Consider the following 14,387-nt stretch of genomic DNA (forward strand, 5'->3'; position numbering starts at 1 on the left):
GGGCCGAGTTAACGCAACCTGCTTACCTTGGTTACGGTGTGCCAATGGAGGTTACCGAACTCCGCATCGTAGGTTCCGTCTGTCATTTTCCTTCCTCGAAAATGAAGTGTGGCTATTGGTGGGTACCAACCAATCGCTGGCCACCGGCAAGGGAGCGGAGGGGAACATAAGGCGGCGGCGCACAGAGCGCACTCGCACCCCCAACCCGCTAAAGCACTACACCTACCCCACAGGAGATGAACCGCTTTGTCACGCTGGTTATCCTTGCGTGCTTCCTCACCATCGCGGTACGGCTGCAACCTTTGTTTTAGCTACTCTGCGCAGTCGAATTCCCCGTTGGCCATGCAAACGGAGTTGTTGTTGTTTTCTTCTTGCCAAAGGCGGCGACGACGACCCGCGTGAAGGTGGCCATCGTCGGTGCTGGAGCCGCAGGCATCGGAGCCGGTTACCACTTCCACGAGAAGGGCATGGACGACTTTGTCATTGTGGAGGCCCGAGACCGAGTAGGAGGACGCTTGCACTCAGTTCAGGTAAACAACTAAGTTGTTTCCCCTATGATCAATTACGAAGCACCGCTTATGATCATCATCATCAACATCAACAACAACAGTTCTTCAACCACACCGTGGACTTGGGCGGTGCCTGGTTCCAGGGCACTAACGGAAGTCTCCTCTGGGAGCTCAAACAGTACGTTTTTACCGCTTCGCGATTAGAATCTACTTAGCTGGTTTCTTCTTTCATTTCTTTGCTCTGAGGGTCCGCACAATTTCATCTCAAATTCAATATTGCTAAACTGCAGAAAGTATGATCTTCCGTGCGCCTACACCGACTTCGTGGACATGTACACTTTCTATCCCAACGGCAGCCTGATTCCTGATGTACGCACACACTCCTCCAACCGCTCGCTTTTGCCACCGGCCAACTCACTGTGTGTGTGTGTGTGTTTGTGTGGCAAAACGAATGCATTTCGCAGGACGTTGTGAATCACTACCTCACCGAGTCTGATGCCATGTACTCCGAACTGGAAGACGTCGCCGCCCAGATGGCTGAGCAGGTTACACCGGACAAGTCCCTCATGGGTGCTATTGAGGATATTGGTTTCCTGAGCAGTACCATGAACGAAACGGACTACGCTGTCCGGAATTGGATGCTCTGGTACTACTTTGGCTGGGCTTACGGAGAACAACTCGAGTACTTGACTGCTTATCTCCTCCACCCCGAGTGATGTTGATAGCCCTCCCCCCCTCCCTTCGTGCTAACACCAACATCAACCAACCGTGCAGAGGAGTCGGTCTGAGGGCCATGATGGATGAGGGCGACCCCAAGGCGGACTTTGCTGCGGAGGACTGCCTGAACCTGGCCGGCTTCCAGAACCTCCTCATCAAGATGTCGGAGCCCTTCCGGCAGAAGATTCGACTCTCATCGCCCGTCAAGTTGGTCGACTATTCCAATGACATCATCAAGATCACAACGGCGAACGGAGATGTCATTGAAGCCGAGAAAGTCATCATGTACATTCTCCGCCGCTATTGCTTCCACACCACCACCACCACCGCCACCGCCCTAACCATCTTGATATATGTCTCCAGGGCGATTCCCGACCACCTGCTTGTCGAGGGGAGCATCGAGTTCACCCCTGCCCTGCCCACCATGTTCCCATTGCTGGCCTCGTTCTCTGGTATCACCTACCATTTTATGTTGTTGGACAGTTCATTGTTTGTTTATCGCAGCTCACACCTTTATCAGGAAGGGCTCAGTATATGAAGGTGTTTCTGCACTTCCCGACGTACTTCTGGGAGGCCCTGGGCGACCGGGAGTTCTTTGCCTACACCCACTCGACTGAGGGCTACTTCCCATCTTTCCAGAACTTGAATCTTCCCAAGGTACTGACTGAGCTGCTACAACATTTGCCTCTCTTGTGGATTACACCTTCTATGGTAGATGTGTACACATGGCTCCACTCACCTGCTCACCTCGATGTATTGCAGCTACTCCCTGGATCCAATATACTGGTTGCCACAATTACTGGCGACGAGGGCAAGCGTTTGGCCAACCTCACCGATGCTCAGATTCAGGCTGAAATCATGGTGGTGCTGAGGGCTATGTTCCCTGGCGCCCCTGAGCCCGATGGTATCTACCACTTCTGCATCTGTTGTAGGCCCGTCTATGCTTACAATTGTTTTTTTTCTTGCTTCTCCTTACAGGCTTCCTGAGGAACAGCTGGTGGGAGGATCCCTACAGCATGTCTGTGTGGGCTGGGACAAATATCAATGCCTACCCCTCCCTCCGACGTGCATTCCTCGTCCCTGTTCAAGAGAAGGTCTACTTTGCTGGTGAGTGGGCAGCTGACAAGTACAATGGGTAACTGATCTCTCCTCTTCTCCTCACTGCCTAACTCACTTTTGATGCTAACCACACATGTCTTTTTTATGGTCATGAAAGGTATGTGCATGGTGCCATGTACACAGGTATTGAACAGGCCAAGGCAATCAATGACTGCTTCCAGACCTCAACATCATTGTCATCTGCTTCAATGCTCACTCCCCTGCTCTCTCTCTTCTTCTGAAGAGCTACCAGTGCTTCTTAATAAACTTTTGCAACTTCTCTGCCTGCTTGCTCTGCAACCTGCGTCCATCTCCCTGGGTATTTGTTTTGTTTGGAAGAGTTTATGTGTAAGGTGCCTTCAAAGGGTGCCAGTTTGGCACTGCTGAATGATAACCAAGAGGGCTCGATGGCGCGTAGATCGTGCGCAAGATCGTCGGTGTGTGGCGTGTCTTCAGCATTGGGCATTGTGGTGGTGATGCAGACACACTGTTGTTCGGGCTGCGATTCAGTGCGTGCGCGCAGTATTTATGACGTAACTCAAGCCCAAGTTGACTGTTGTGGTGGTTGTTCTGCATATGTAGGAGCGATGATGGTGGACATGCCGAGGCTCGATAGGCGCGGCTCGACGGAGGCGCTGCCCAACGGAACGACGCCAGGGCACCACCGAGCGGGCTTGGCGCTGACGATGGAGGCCGCGCTATTTATTTTTTCCATGAATAAGAAAAGAAATAAATCCTCGGGTGATCACAGTAGGTCATGCACCATTTGCACGTCATGTGGCCTGGTACTGGTAGTGGTACCAACAAAGACAAAGCAAAAGAAAAAATAAGGCGATGGCCCAAGATCCCTCGACGACCACCTGGTCAACTGCTTTGGTGATGAAGCCCAAGTGGAGCCCACGGCCCAAACGTGTTCCTGGGTATTCTGGGTATAGGCCACCTTGGGTGAGCTCACGATGGGCACACAAGCCAGCACCACAAGAAGTGCACGAAGGGTACTCTTGGCAAGGATGTCGTTGATGAGGAGCACTTCCAGCCACAGCATGAAGCCCAGGGGCAGAGAGACGCACAAGGTGGCAAGGAGGCTAAGCGCAAAGCCGTGGCGAAAGACGAAGCCTTGCCCGACAAAAAAAACAAGCGCGAAAAAGCTCGCCATGAGAACAACAAGCCCCATGATCGAGTAGATGAAGTGCTGCACGTACACACACCAAAGCAATTGCATTAGCGTGGGAAGCAGGGCGCAAGAGAGAGAGAGAGAGATAAGGTCTACGCACAGGTATTAGGAGGCGCAGGTCTCGAGTGCGCAATCCAACGTAGCCAACTGTGGCCACTACAAGATGAGCAATCCAGACAAGCCACCAACTGAAGGGGATGGAGTTGGCCAATGAAAGAAACAGAATTGGCACAAACTTGGGCGTGTGTGTTTGGGGGGGAGGGGGGATTAGTCAGAATAATACAACCTATGCTTTTGCTGGCAGGTACCACTTGCAATAGGATGATGGATGCTGAAAGCCACTTGGGTAAGCACTCGCCACTTGGAAACCTTGCGACCGTGTGCATGTCTTGTTTGTTTTTTTGCTAGCTACTGAAGCAGGCGAACGCAGTGACGCAGTTGGCCTAAATGTGGCCATTGGGCAGTGAGTTTCCTCTCCTTTTTCTTTCTTCTCATGCATTCTTTTTCTCTGAAGCTGGGCAACTGCATGTTCAGGGCTGTTTGTTTTTTTTGTAACCAGCTTTCTTCTTCTCCTTGGCGCCTTTATTTGTACCCCTAATGCTACAGCAACATGCTGTAGATGACCTTGATGAGCCTTTTGATATCATTGTGGGGCAATGCAGAGGAACATCCCAGTTCCATTATCTTCTTGATCTGGGTCCACATCATGGTGGCATCTGCTCAGCTGAATGAGTCTTAGGCCAACATCATCAGCAGTGCAGTCAAGACCATCATCATCTGCTCCAACCACTCTTACATCACAACCTGGATGATGACTGGTGGGGCTTCAGGTCAGTGCAGCTGGTACCCCAACCTTGTCTTGACCTTTGCCACGCTCCTCCAGCTCAACCTCCACAGCATCAGCTCCCAGCACACCTGCACAGGTACTCTACCCTTCCCCCTTTTCATTGTGTATGTGTATGTGATTAAACAGATCACTAACTACCCACTAAATCAACAGATTTACCACCCCTCTTCAACCCTGCAATTGGAACCATCATGCAAGAGAAATTGAAAATCCTGAGGAACCCAACACCCACTTCCACAGATGCAGCAGCACCCACAGCAACAGACACAGGCACAGCAGCACATCTCACAGCAAGTGCCACAGGAGCTGGAGCAGGAGCACGAGCAGGAGCAGGGACAGAAGCCCTCACCACCACAAGCAGTCCCACAGCTCCAACCTTGACAACATATCTCATCCAAGTCCTCACACTCTGTGAGGGAGTCTGCAGTGGAGCTTCAGGAGGTGCTCCCTGATGAAAGTGGTGAGCTTTCAAGCACTCACTGATGTCACATGTCACCTCTGTGAGAAAGGCTTGGACTGCACTCATGTGCACAATCAGGGGTGATGGCCTGGAGTGTGCTGACACATTGGGCGCATCACTGTCATTTGACACCTTAGGACCACCATTGAATCCATCTAATAGTCCATTTAAATAAACTCTTGTGAACTTGATGGTGTCCTTAGACAGCCACACACACTTGTGTGGACCAAGCCACATGAGTTGTCTGTGGTGCATAATGATTCACCTGTGTGTGTGTGTGTGTGTGTGTGTGTGTGTGTGTGGGTGCAGGCCTTGTGTGCCCAACTTCCTGAACCAGCCTGTCATGCCTCCATGCACCTCATACTGCAAGTCATGGAATAGCTGAAGTTCAGATGAAAGCTGGCATGAAAATGACTGGCCCAAAGTGGAGTGTAGTTGAGGACACTTCATGCTTCAGTGCTGGAAGAGTAGGCCATAAGGATGAGCTGGTAGAAGACATGACCTGTTGTTGTTGGTAAGCAAGCAGGTAAGAGAGAAGCACATTGCACTATGTAAAATGCAAGGAAAAAATTACATTCTCAGCTGAATCAGGAGCAATCTGGGTCTCTCGGCGGTGATGTGGCAGCGCCCCGGTCTCCTGACCCAAGCATCGAAGCGAGGCCACACCGGCATGACATGGGTCGGAGTGTTTACACCGTTGGGGATCGTCTTGTCCTCGCGCAGATCCTCGTGAAGTAACGTGCCACCATGAAGATCTCGTGCGGCAGATTCTTGGAGTTTGCGTAGCCCTCGGGCACTCCCCCTAGCGATAGCAGGCGCATCTCGCAGCCCTTTTGCACGGGCGCGTGGCCATAGGTCTTGGCGCGCGGCATGGGCATGTTGCGGATCGGAGGAGGGATCGCGTAGGTCCGCGATTCCTGGTCGATGAAGATCCAGACCGAGCGATCCGCTGACGGGAGTTGATCTGCGGCGGGCACGTAACCCTCGGCGATGAGCTCGCTTTCGGTGCGATCGCTGGCCTCGACATCGCACGGTTTCCATTCGTGATTGAGGCCCAGCGCGACGCGCGTCTTGTTGTCGTCGGACGACACGCACTGACGAAAGACCTTGTTGATCAGCATTGTGTGGAGAATAAGAGAATCCGCCCCCTTGCGTTCGTTCTTTTTATGCCAAATGACATCGCTTGGGCTCCGCTCACATATTACACATCGTCCGAAAACAGCAACAACAAACATGCACGCCGTCTCATCCATCCCGCTATCCTTCATGCAGCGCTTCCACGATCCGCCGCTCGAGTATGCCGACACAATCACGCCGGGCACCGTATGTGTCGTCTACGCCACCGAGAGCACGCACGACGACGATCACGCCGAGAGATTCGTGGTCATGCAGATCCGCGAGCGATTCAGGAGCGGATGCCCCAAGCGGATCATCGCCGAGCATCCCGAACGCCGCGAACAAAACAAGACCGACTGGCAACGCCACTACTACAGCACGTCCAAGAAGCGGTGGTTCTGTAAGGCCATTGACGGACTACGTCATCCTATTTGGAACTATCATTTCGAGTAATAAACACCGACATGGACACAAGAAGATCTGCGACGCGCGCTGGGCTTCGTGGAACGGATGGTTCGCGACGATGGCAAGTACAAGTTCTACTTTATCGCGCATGAAGAATCGGCCGCGATTGTGCATGCCATCGCCCAGAATCGGATCGTGGACGGCATCTACGAGCGCATCCAACATAACATGGGAGGCGCGGCACCCCCCACCACGTTCAAAATCAAACTGTGGAGCGGTGGCGAGTCAGACGCATGGCACGTCGAACGCCCCAAAGACATGAAGATCTTGGGCGGCCTTAAGCATCGAATCGAACATGGCAAATACGAAATCGCCAACAACGACAGTCACACGAAAGCAAAAATCGATGTTTCCGGTCTGCTTGTGTGCATAAAAAGCCAAAAAGTTCGGCCATAAACACAACCCCACTTTCACCATGACTGGCACGCACTGCGATCCGCTTGAGCTCTTGACCGGCAACAAGTACCTCGAAAACGACTTCGAAACCCGAGTCGCCAAGGAACTGCTGGATGTCTGGCACCGATGTTCAATCGGCTGCGTGATCAGCGTCGGACCCAACGAATACGCCAGGGCCACCCAGCAGGGGTGGGTCGCGGCGTTCGACGGGCGCCCGACGACCTGGCAGAGATTGCTCATCCGTTCGTCGCCACACGACAGTGGCACCAAACGCCGATCCTTCGGCGTGCGAGGTGATGGCGCCTTGCTCGATCGCACCTTCACGATCGAATCGGTCAGCGAGTGGAAGGTCGACGATCCGAAACCGTACATCGAGCACGCTCTGACGAATCGCAAGTACGCCAGGGCCTTTATCGGCGTCATCTCAAAGTGCGAGAGCTGGAATGCACAGATCCAAGAGATCATGCAAGCCGTCATCCGAGCCTACACCGACGGCCAAGACAGAATCAGGCACTGGTCCAACATCGGGCCGGGTAAGAGGCCGACCGATTTGCCGCCGACCGACATCGATGCCGCCACACTGCGCAAGGTCAATGCCGGGTTGGCCTGGATCGGCGCGATGCGCTCCGTCTGTTCACACGAGAGCACGAAGCTCAAGATCCGAGGCAAGGGCGAAGAACCGTTGGCGTGGGAAGACGTCGACGATCGCGTGATGGCCCAACGCATCCGCGCCAACGATTCGGTCATCATCTTCGAGGTCATCGGTTTGGCGAACTACGGCGTCAAGTGCTCCATCGAGATCACGAGTGCCGCCCAGGACATCCGCAGCTTCATGTGCCGCGAGACGCTGTGGATGGACCCGAACAGCATCGAGACGTGGATGGGTCGACGCGCTGTGCTCGCAACTCGGCATCGTCAAGATGGGCCATCGCAAGCGACTCGCCATCGCCATCCGCCACCTCGACGACGACAAACGCGCGTTCAAACTGGCTATCCCTCCGCTGCAGCGCTCGCGCTCGTCGCCCGATGTGTTGGAACCGGATCTCAGGTCGGGCCGGCTCCCACTGTCGTCGCGAACGTCGAGGGGCGGATCCGTCGTGGGTCGTCGGTCCGCGGAGCACCACCAAGGCCTACGCGAACATGTTCGGCGGCATCGCCGTCAAGTGCGTGTACGACGGCGACGTGAGCATCGACGGTGACGTATCGTTGGGCTACGCATTTCGTCACATGACGACACATGCAACAAGGGGCCGCACAAATTGTGCAGCCGCCTTCAATAAATAGATAAATAAATCAATAAAAAGAAATCCCGACGCTGTAATTCGCTCCTTTATGTTGACACAATGTTCAAAACAAGCTACAACAGCCCTGTAGCTCATATCGCGGAAGGCGCGTAACATCAAATTGAACAATCGGAGGGAAGGGGAGTGGTAATTGTGAATGAAATTCTTCACAAATGCAAATACTAATTCACAAGGATTCAACTCGGGGGAATACGTGGGAAGGAAGCGGTAGCTGACCCCGACTGTGTTGAGAAGAGCAGTGATGAGCTCCCATGTCTGGCCACCAAAGTGGATGCTTGCATTGTTGATGATGAAAAAATTGCTGGCAGTGAGATGGCCTTTGTTGATGGCAGTGATGATGAAGTCAAGAAAGTCCCACTCTGTGTTTGAATCTTTTGTGATGCAGATGAAGAAGGGATTCTCACAGTTGGAAAGGTTGAGAAGTAGAGTGAGAGAATATGAGGTGCTGAGCTGGTTGGTGGAGGTGGTGTAGAGGTGGGCCCCTGCTGGGCCCACTTGCCAATTTCAATGCAGATGCTGATTGGTGAAGTGTGATTCATTGCAGTACTTGAGATGGATGAGGGGTGAAGGGTGGGGATGATGTTTATCCAGAGGGCGTAGTAGTTGAGGTTGTCCTCTGTGTATTTCATAGCTGCTGTGTGCAGGGCTTTTTCCATGTCCATCTCCACACACAGAAAATGCACTGCACAAAGGACCAAGAGATGTTGATGCCAAGCTGGCAAAGAAGTTGGACATGGGCTAAGAGGGTGTAGGTGGGGTGGAGCCAGACATTAAGCCACAGGACGTACTGGAGGATCATATCCCCTTCATCACCATACTTGAGGCCCCTGGAGATGCAAGAAAAAAATAATTAAAAAAAAGTGGGTGGTTGGCCAAGTGAAACATGTTACATGCCAGCAACCACCCCACTGAAGGGGATGGAAGTTCTCATCATGAAGCTTTTTCTTCCAATACTGAATAGCTCCTTGTGAAACACCATATGCTTGAGCTGCTTCTCATTCTCCAACTAGCTCAGCAAGTAGGGCAGCTAAAAAGCATGCAACATGAAAAGATTGCCTGAGAAGAAGAAAAAGATGAGAGAGTTGGATGACTTCAAAAGATCGTAAAGCATAGGTACCTCTTCTTCTCACACTCAATCTGAAGATGATGCTCTGTTGGTGATAAAATCATGTGCTGTGGCATGGAAGGAGATTGGAAGAGACTGAAAAATGGATAACCAAAACTCCTTGAAATAAAATTAATTGGTGGCTGGTGGGAGATCATTACTGGTGCCATGTCTCATGAGGGGCTGACAAAAGATGATTTTGATGCTTTATATGCTTCTATCTATCCTTCATAAGAACCTAGCTTGTGGGTTGTAGAGCCTGGGTCTCTTGGCCTTGCATGGCAACTGGGATGGGTTGGAGGTGACTCCTCCAAGATGTAACAAATGTCACATCTCTCAGTTTGAATCCCTCCTGATTGATGAAGAACATCCTTATGGGAATGAACATAAGTGCCTCCTTGGCACATGCACCAACTGGCACACTTGCTATGGTGGCCACAACAAAAGTACCCCCTTCTCTCTATGTCTGCATATATCAACATGACACTTAGTGACATGAAGAGCACCAAGACAGCAACAGAGAGGGAGGAGATGGTAAATGAGTTTAAATGAGTTGTTCAGCAAGCAAAGGTGAAGGGAGTACAGACCAACCAGAACCTGGCACTTCAGAAACAGGCACTCAACCTTGCCCATCAAATGAAGGAGTGAACAACACATCTCAACACCACCCCAGCACTCCATCAACCTGCCAGCAAGTTTCAAGGCAACATACCCTTCTGGCAAGTGAGGAAGAAAGCAACCTGGATGAGCTCTCCAGTGATGAGCATCCCCTGGAGAGCCTGATGATTGAGCAGTGGTACAAGATGAGGACGGGTGAACCTGTGCACAGTTTTCCAGTGTAAGCCACCAGTGGTCCTCCTCGACAAACACTGCTGACGCCCTTGTGCTGATTGTGATAGGCGAGAATGATAAACATCTTTACTACTTGGGATTGGCTTTTTTGGAAGCCACATCGCGCGAAAGATCTCGTCGGTGACTTACGGATGCACTGCGGGTGATCGTTGGTGACGGCCTGTCGATCTGAGGTGCACCCCGTACGATCGAGACGCCGAGCGTGACCACATCGCGCCACCGATGGCACCACCACTAGACCGAGAGTCGAAGATGGCCATGGTTCGTGGCACGTCATGAGCTTGCGATCAGTGCGATCTCAAGGATCTCAGTGGTCGAGCAAAATTGTCGTTTAATTAATTTATTTGCTCTATACTCTTTGTTTGCTTACTTGCAGCAAGCCATGCCCTCTTCTCCCCGAAGGGCCTACTTTGTCTTGGCCGTCCTGGTTCTCCTCCTCTTCTTCCACTACTTGGAGTGGCGAGGGACCACTTCTTCGAATCGGAAGTTTTGCCCTTCTTTGGAGGTCGGGCATGAAGAAGAAGAAGAAGAAAAAGAAGGCCCTCTACCCCCCCACGCCCCCCGACGTCGTCGAGCCGGCCAACAACGACTGTGGAAAGGAGCTTAGCGTCGACGAGCTTGGGATCTGTGCGCCGGTGTTGAGTCGCATGCGCGTGCGCGACAAGGACCTGTTCCTCAGTTTGGTCGGGCAGCTGCCCGACGTGCTGCGCTCTGCCCGCTTCTCCATGTTCACCCACGCCAACCGCTTCAAGCCGAACGAGGAGGTATTTACTCTTCAATCTCACATTTGCAAGAATTTTAAAATCGATTAGTGATGGATTCATGCGTGAGGAGCGATGCTCATTTCCATCTCTCCCCCCCCCCGCACCTCATGCTTCCTTCCTACTCCTTTCACGCTTGCAGGCTTGCCGCGAGAGGATGCAGTATGACCTGTGCAAAGAGTGCGCGGCCAAAAGCGGCCTCTGCGGGCCGGCGGCCAGGGAGGACCCTGAGGGCTTGAGCCTCCTGCCGGACGAAAAGAGAGTGCTCGACTCGATGGTGCGCGCCACCAACCTCACACGCCAACGCAGACCATTTCGGCACGATCCCACTTCGCCGCCCAAGCTGGCCTACGTGGTACGTAAGCAAACTCCTCCTTCTGTTATGAACCTCTCTACTCACCTGTTGTTGTTGTTGTTGTTGTTGTGAAGGTGTTCGGGTACGACGATGTCGGAATCAAGACACCCAACACGGCCGACTCCGTGGTCAGGCTGCTGGCTGGCATCGTTCACCCCAACGACACCATACTCGTACACATCGACGGCGACTCCTCCCCACCGTTTTACCAGGCCGTCGAAGACTACACACGCAACTTCGACAACGTCAATATGGTTGTACGCGACATACCATAACCTGGTGGGTGTGTGTGTGTGTGTGTGTCACTGTTTGGTACGCAATTTGATTTGTTTTCTTTTTTGCAGCGGGAACGCTTCGTGACATCGTGGGGCGGCATCTCAACGGTGTGGATTGAGCTCGCGACAATCGCCGAAGCCATTGAACGCGACGCCAAGTGGGAGTTTTTCATCAACCTGAGCGGGATGGACTACCCCATCAAAACGCACAAGGAGATCACGCAGTTCCTTGGCCAGAATCGAGGGAAAAGCTTCATCGAACATACCTACCCCACACCCAAGCTTCTAGAGGCAGTCCACAACTATTACATTGAATGTTCTGGTGCGCGCTCTCCTTTCCTCTCCACGACGTTTCAGCCTGCGCTGATTTTTTTCTCTTTACAACCTTACGACAGTTGGTCCAGTGCAAGTCAAGGGCGCAGAGGGGTTTGTCGCCCAGTTCCCATCCGGAACACACGTGAACGCCACCATCCCGTATGCTCGTGGCGAACATTGGTTACAAGCGCTTCCTCTTCTTCGCTATCTTTCTACACAAACTCGCACTCACTTCTTGTTTCATCATGCGATAGGTGGGTGCTCAGCCGAGAGTTCTGCGAGTGGCTGGTGTCGTCGAGTACCGTTCGCAAGATGCTGCAGTGGGGCAAACACATCTTGTTGCCAGACGAATACTTCATAATGACTGCCGCCGTCTGGTCGCCCCACTACCCCTTTGTGGTATCAGACCACCTTCGGTACGAGTCCGCCCACCACCGCCCGCCCGCCTACCAGCCCGCTCCTATACGTTGTTTGCCGTGCGTGTGTTGTGTGTTGTGTGTGGCTGAGCCGTCTGTGTTGTGTTGTGTTTCCCTCCTCCTTGTGTCGATCAGCTACATCCGGCGGCGTGACAACGGGAAGAGAGATCTGGAGCCCATGGACGTTCCACTCATGAAGAACTCCACCGCTCTATTTGCCCGAAAGTTTAATCCCAACGCAAACGACGTGCTCTCCGTCATGGAGGCGTGGCTCAAGGAGAAGATAGAGAAGGAGACAGCACAACCCTCACACAAACGCCCAACGCGATGAACAGAGGACATAAACATAAACATATTTGTTTATTTATTTATTACACACCATCGCATGGCAGGGTGAGGTCAAGGTGCCACTGGGCGAAGCAGCCTGACTGGGTGATGGTCCGACGCACGGGCCGCGGGATGCGCGGGTCGGGCGTGGCCGCCGCCGCCGCCGCAGGCGGAGCGATGATCCAAAGTGCGGATACGTGGAGGGCAACATGAATCCGTCATGTGCGGTCTGTAACTTCATGAAAGGCATAGACTGATGTTTGGGTGAGAACTGGGGTCTGTTTATTGCTGGTTTCACACCACGCAAAAGGCCTCTTCCGTGCGCGTTGCCGCTCTCTGAACACGGAGCCCCGAGTGCCGTGTCACGTGACTGACCGCCACGCGCTATTGATAACCAACCTCTGTGATTTCCATTTAGTTGGCATACAGCTTGCCTGCATGGAGGAGGAGGAAAGATGTCAGTGATAGCAAACACAAAGCACAATTGAAAGAAGTGGTGTGTACCCATCATGCCACTGCAGAAAACAACAGCAGCGAGTAGAAAGAACACCACGCAAAAATGGTTAGTCCAATTCAAGGTGTGGCGTGGGGCATTCGGGCTGAGGGAGTTTCCTGGACCAATGGCGTGCAAGCAGGATTTTCTGCTATTTTTTCATTGGTTTGTGCATTTTTGCCGTATTTTCCTATTGGCCGTTTTCTTGTAGACACTCTAGCTCGGCCCCACCTCGTCTGTTTGCCTTGAGATGCATACCACCCTGTTCCCCTGTTCATGCCCTACATGCTCATATGCAACACCCCCTTATATGTTATACCTGACTATGTTGTTTGCCTTACAATGGAGTGCTCATGAAAAAGTGACAGTGTCACTTTTTCATGAAATGGAAAAAGTGGTGTACATAGAGAGGTAGGAGGTGTGTGCTGGGGTGTACATGTTAAGAAGAGAAGAAGTGTATTACAGGTGCTGGAAGATCTCTTTGAGTGTGGTGGTGGGGACACCAGAGTTGGGGTGGAATGAGAAGCCACAAGCAAGAACAGAGCCAATGGGCACACTGCCTTCAGTGCCATGGTCAGCCCAGTGACCATTGGTGAAGTTCCACCAGTGGACATTGAGCCTCTTGCGCTGCACTGTGATGATCTTTGCAATCCAAAAGTCCTCTGTCACCTCATCCAAGTCAGCACAGACAGCTACCCAAAGCCCAGGGGCAAAGTTGAAGTGTTGGGCATCAGATGAAGTGCAAGACTGAACAACTCTGACCCAAGTCTGTAGGTGGAAGAGAGGGCTGTCCAACAGAGGATTAGTCAGAGGGTGAGCAGAGAGGCCATCAAAAATAGAGGAATCACAGGTAGGGTGGGAAGAGGCAGTCAAGGCTGCATGGGCTTCAAACATGTCTGCCCATTCATTGAGTTCAGACTCAAGGAAGAGAGGCACATCACAGTTGTCAGTGAAGTCAGTGATGACTTCAGGTGGAAAGGGTTGTGGGGGGATGAGGTATGGAGCGCCTGGTGTGGAGGAAAAGCTCAGTGCAGCCATTGTGGCACAGGTGAAAGGATGGTGTCCCCAACTACTGCTCACTGCAGCAGAATCCAGCCATCATAATGGAATCACTATGGGACACTTGTGATGATGCCACAATCTGTGAGCAGAAAGCACTACTTGACCACATTGATCCAGCAACACTCCATTGGCTCTGGGTTCAGCTTTCAAAGCGTGCTGTGGATGTTTGTAATTGCACTGTCTTTGGTACAGCACCCTCTATTTCCCATGTCACACTTTAAAAAGCGTCCACTCATCTCCCTCTTCCAGAGTGTCATCACCCAGTCACTGTCACTGGTGTTTGTCACCTTCTGCTCTCCATCATCAACAGCAGTTTCCTCACCACCAAGCCCTTCATTGT

The 14,387-nt window shown here is 52.4% G+C and overlaps 7 protein-coding genes and 1 pseudogene across 7 annotated transcripts; 4 read left to right on the forward strand and 4 right to left on the reverse strand.

Moving 5' to 3' along the window:
* Positions 1-236: 236 nt before the first annotated feature.
* Positions 237-2,566, forward strand: ACA1_122700 (amine oxidase, flavincontaining superfamily protein; the record flags this gene model as incomplete). Its single annotated transcript, XM_004333442.1, has 11 exons — positions 237-287; positions 381-530; positions 611-687; positions 800-878; positions 974-1,191; positions 1,284-1,511; positions 1,590-1,678; positions 1,747-1,883; positions 1,989-2,130; positions 2,205-2,361; positions 2,443-2,566. The coding sequence occupies 11 exons, from the start codon at positions 237-239 to the stop codon at positions 2,564-2,566; spliced, it is 1,452 nt and encodes a 483-aa protein (XP_004333490.1).
* A 531-nt stretch (positions 2,567-3,097) lies between these two features.
* On the reverse strand, positions 3,098-3,884 carry ACA1_122710 (uncharacterized protein; the record flags this gene model as incomplete). Its single annotated transcript, XM_004333443.1, has 4 exons — positions 3,098-3,249; positions 3,324-3,516; positions 3,599-3,733; positions 3,807-3,884. 4 exons carry the CDS (start codon positions 3,882-3,884, stop codon positions 3,098-3,100), a joined length of 558 nt encoding a protein of 185 aa, XP_004333491.1.
* A 1,610-nt stretch (positions 3,885-5,494) lies between these two features.
* On the reverse strand, positions 5,495-5,926 carry ACA1_122720 (uncharacterized protein; the record flags this gene model as incomplete). The annotated part of the gene is made up of 1 exon (XM_004333444.1): positions 5,495-5,926. The coding sequence occupies one exon, from the start codon at positions 5,924-5,926 to the stop codon at positions 5,495-5,497; it is 432 nt and encodes a 143-aa protein (XP_004333492.1).
* Positions 5,927-6,038: 112 nt separating this feature from the next.
* ACA1_122730 (uncharacterized protein) lies at positions 6,039-6,374 on the forward strand (the record flags this gene model as incomplete). The annotated part of the gene is made up of 1 exon (XM_004333445.1): positions 6,039-6,374. One exon carries the CDS (start codon positions 6,039-6,041, stop codon positions 6,372-6,374), a length of 336 nt encoding a protein of 111 aa, XP_004333493.1.
* Positions 6,375-6,431: 57 nt separating this feature from the next.
* On the forward strand, positions 6,432-8,066 carry ACA1_122740 (uncharacterized protein; the record flags this gene model as incomplete). Its single annotated transcript, XM_004333446.1, is given in 4 exon segments — positions 6,432-6,734; positions 6,850-7,677; positions 7,703-7,890; positions 7,901-8,066. The coding sequence occupies 4 exon segments, from the start codon at positions 6,432-6,434 to the stop codon at positions 8,064-8,066; spliced, it is 1,485 nt and encodes a 494-aa protein (XP_004333494.1).
* A 196-nt stretch (positions 8,067-8,262) lies between these two features.
* ACA1_122750 lies at positions 8,263-8,885 on the reverse strand (annotated as a pseudogene).
* A 1,805-nt stretch (positions 8,886-10,690) lies between these two features.
* Positions 10,691-12,496, forward strand: ACA1_122760 (Xylosyltransferase; the record flags this gene model as incomplete). Its single annotated transcript, XM_004333447.1, has 7 exons — positions 10,691-10,807; positions 10,947-11,159; positions 11,234-11,416; positions 11,504-11,756; positions 11,830-11,929; positions 12,004-12,165; positions 12,301-12,496. The coding sequence occupies 7 exons, from the start codon at positions 10,691-10,693 to the stop codon at positions 12,494-12,496; spliced, it is 1,224 nt and encodes a 407-aa protein (XP_004333495.1).
* A 950-nt stretch (positions 12,497-13,446) lies between these two features.
* ACA1_122770 (uncharacterized protein) lies at positions 13,447-13,599 on the reverse strand (the record flags this gene model as incomplete). The annotated part of the gene is made up of 1 exon (XM_004333448.1): positions 13,447-13,599. A coding segment is annotated over one exon (153 nt), but the record flags the coding sequence as incomplete, so codon positions are not given.
* Positions 13,600-14,387: the final 788 nt, after the last annotated feature.

The sequence above is a fragment of the Acanthamoeba castellanii genome, assembly GCF_000313135.1.
Source record: "Acanthamoeba castellanii str. Neff unplaced genomic scaffold scf7180000084682, whole genome shotgun sequence".
Taxonomy (NCBI): Eukaryota; Discosea; order Longamoebia; family Acanthamoebidae; genus Acanthamoeba; species Acanthamoeba castellanii.